This window comes from Arachis ipaensis, chromosome B01 (genome assembly GCF_000816755.2).
Source record: "Arachis ipaensis cultivar K30076 chromosome B01, Araip1.1, whole genome shotgun sequence".
NCBI lineage: Eukaryota > Viridiplantae > Streptophyta > Magnoliopsida > Fabales > Fabaceae > Arachis > Arachis ipaensis.
In genome coordinates this window covers 136,039,596-136,042,823 of record NC_029785.2, presented here as the reverse complement: position 1 = coordinate 136,042,823, position 3,228 = coordinate 136,039,596, and the positions used below count along the sequence as shown (strand labels likewise).

The 3,228-nt window shown below is 27.4% G+C and overlaps 1 protein-coding gene across 1 annotated transcript in view; it reads left to right on the top strand.

The window, feature by feature from the left end:
- Nucleotides 1–1,574, top strand: part of LOC107642241 (4-coumarate--CoA ligase 2) — a 5,167-nt gene extending 3,593 nt beyond the window's left edge. The window contains exons 3-4 of the mRNA XM_016345535.2: nucleotides 573–786; nucleotides 1,082–1,574. Of these exons, the coding sequence (XP_016201021.1) occupies nucleotides 573–786; nucleotides 1,082–1,307 (440 nt within the window). The 3' untranslated portion in view covers nucleotides 1,308–1,574. The remainder of the gene's footprint in view (nucleotides 1–572; nucleotides 787–1,081) is intronic.

Sequence of the window (3,228 nt, the reverse complement as noted above, 5' to 3'; positions counted from 1 at the left end):
ACTTCCTATAAAAAAAATAATAAAAAGCCATTAAAATTTATTATTTTTTATTATTATATTATTAAATTAATAAATTAAAAAAATTAAATTCATAATTAAATAAAAAAATATTTTATTATTCAAATTAAAATTATATAAAAAAATATATAAATTTTTTTTATAATTATTTTTTATTATTTTATTATTATTCTAAATATAAATTTTAATTTTTTTAATTTCTCTTTCATCCTATAAAAAAATATAAATTTATATCTTTATCATATAATTCACCCTAAATAATTCGTGAAATAATTAGCATTTTCTAATAACATAGCTCAATAGATGATCCAGGAGACCAAACGTGTAAGCGCTGTCAAAGGCTGAATTTGTTCAAAGTTGTAGGTGAAGGCAGTGTTGATTGGATAACCCATTTTAAGTCAACATCCTCACCTAACTTATCTTAAGTAGTTTGGGCCCACCTGTCTTTACAATCGTCATCATTATATATATGCCAATGCCACATGGCATAAGTTCTTAAAAAAGTCTTATTTTTAATTTGTTACGTAATTAATGATATGATTTAATTTGGTTAGGGTACCTGAATGACCGAGAGGCGACGGAGAGAACCATAGACAAAGAAGGATGGTTACACACGGGTGACATTGGTTACATTGATGATGATGATGAGCTATTCATCGTTGATCGCTTGAAGGAGCTTATCAAATACAAAGGATACCAAGTGGCACCTGCTGAGCTGGAATCTTTGTTGATTGCCCACCCAAACATCTCTGATGCCGCTGTTGTACCGTAAGTTTGTTACCCTAAGTACCTACTCCACTAAAAACTTTTTAGTACTTGTTTGGATGTCATTATTTTTGCATGTAATAAATAAACAAAAAAATATTTTTATATCGTTATACTCAAATATAATTGATAAATAAAAAGATCTTTTTACATGAGATACTCAAACATAAAATTATTTTAAATTTTTTATAAAATTTAAAAAAAAAATAACTCTAAAAAAAATTTTTTTTAGAAGATCACCCAAACAAATTCTTACTCTCCTACTCTGTTTGACTTTTTCTAATTACATTACATTCAGGCTGAAAGATGAAGTTGCTGGAGAAGTACCAGTTGCATTTGTTGTGAGATCAAATGGTTCTAATATCACCGAGGATGAAATCAAGAAATATATTTCTAAACAGGTGGTATTTTACAAGAGAATAAACAGAGTGTTCTTCACTGAAAGTATTCCAAAAGCAGCGTCAGGAAAAATTCTGAGGAAGGTATTAACAGCAAGGCTTAACGAAGGTTTGGTGACCAATTAGCTAGCTATATATTGGTCTTGGTCAAACAAGGTCAACGTAACCACGTACAAAAGAGGCCGTCCTCCTATTAATTTCTTTTTGTTTGTATGTTTGTATTTTCATGACATCATCAATCACATAATCAAATCTTGTATTATAATCCAGTTATATATATATGTATGGTATAATGGTAATTTCATAGTTGCGCTATCATACAAGGACTACAACAACACATGCATATGTCAAGACACCAATTGCAGCTTCCAGCTTGTGCACATGTATGTAATACAGTACATTCATCAATTTTTTTTTTGTCATAACAATTCATCATCTTTTAATTTTTGGTATAAAATAGGGGCCCAAGCCCAAGAGACAAAAAAACACTAGCAGTAACAATTCATCATCTTTAGTTAGTGAAGTATTGAAAATCATAACTCTATACCAAAAACTTTCTTGACAAAAACAAGATAAAAAAAAACCACCAATCTCTTTTGTTTGGACGTGGGTTAGATCCAATTTAAAGTTAAGGCCTGCTGACTAATCCAGTGTAAGACCCAATTAGACTCTCAACAAAAATGGCTTTGTGAAGAAGAGTTATGCTGTTTACGAATTTTACCTTAACAAACACATTTTAGGATCATGACCAAAAAAGAAAATACCTTTTACGATTACTTCATCTTGTTGAAAAAAAAAAAGGTCACAAAACTAATCTCCTCCAATAAATTGTGTGCTCATTGGTTAGCTCAAAATAGCATCAAGTACAAAGACGACTTTTACTTCTTAGATTTCTCACCTTTAATCTTCTTCAGTTACTTACTGAGTGATGATGTTAAAGGGCCACCTTGCCCCAGAACCTTTAAGTCATATATTTGTTTTTTTCCTTGGGTTTAGTACCCATTATCTTACCAAAAAAAAATTACTGTGTGACAACCAATATAAAACATCATTAAAGTATAACATACATATTAAAAATAAATTAAATTATATATATTTATACACAAATATATAATACCTAATTTGACAATCAATTTTTATTTGTTTACATAGCATTATTCTAAAAGTAAGATATATTGGTAGAATATTAATTGTCGTGTTACACCATTTACTACCTATAAGAACATCTCTAATGCTAATTCCAAGTTCATTTTATTTTAAGTCTTACAAAAATATTTGTAGGATTATATGTCATAAATAATAATTTAAAACTGAAAGTTAAATTTGTTTCTTCAATGTTTAGTATTAATTCAATTAGAATTTTATATTATTTTAAATTATTTTATCAATATAATTATACAAGTGATAAAATTTTATTAGTTTTTTATTAAGGTAATATTGTATTTCTAAGATGATACAAACTTTATTTTATAAATTAATTTCAATACAAATTTCAATTCTAAATCAATTCACTTCTTAAACATATCAAATTAAAAATAATAATACTCTAAAAACACTTCATTAAAGATATTCTAAAGTACTAAATCAAACTGAATATAATAACTAATAAGCTAACTAGCTAAGTGTCCCTACAAAAGTCAAAGTAAAATTCTAAAATACAGATCATCATATATGGAGAATTTTCCAGTAGAATAATACAAGTAAAATTAGCATGACACGCACAAATCAAAAAATGATATTAGAATTAGTGTCCAAATTAATATGTCAATAAAATCGTTGGGAAACGTTAAAGTGTGAATATTTTTTTAAACAATACTATATATACGACCAATAAAATTTATTATTTTTTGTCAATATTTAGCCAATTTCAAATACTGTTTAGATACCAAAAATAACATATTTTAAACAACCACAACAAGGGATAAGCATCTGTCGAATGAACAAAGTAAAAGAGTTCAAAACAAACGTACAAATTCCACGAGATAACTAAAAATCTACCCGACATTTTCATCTTCTTCTTCAACATTACCATCATACCACTCTTTAG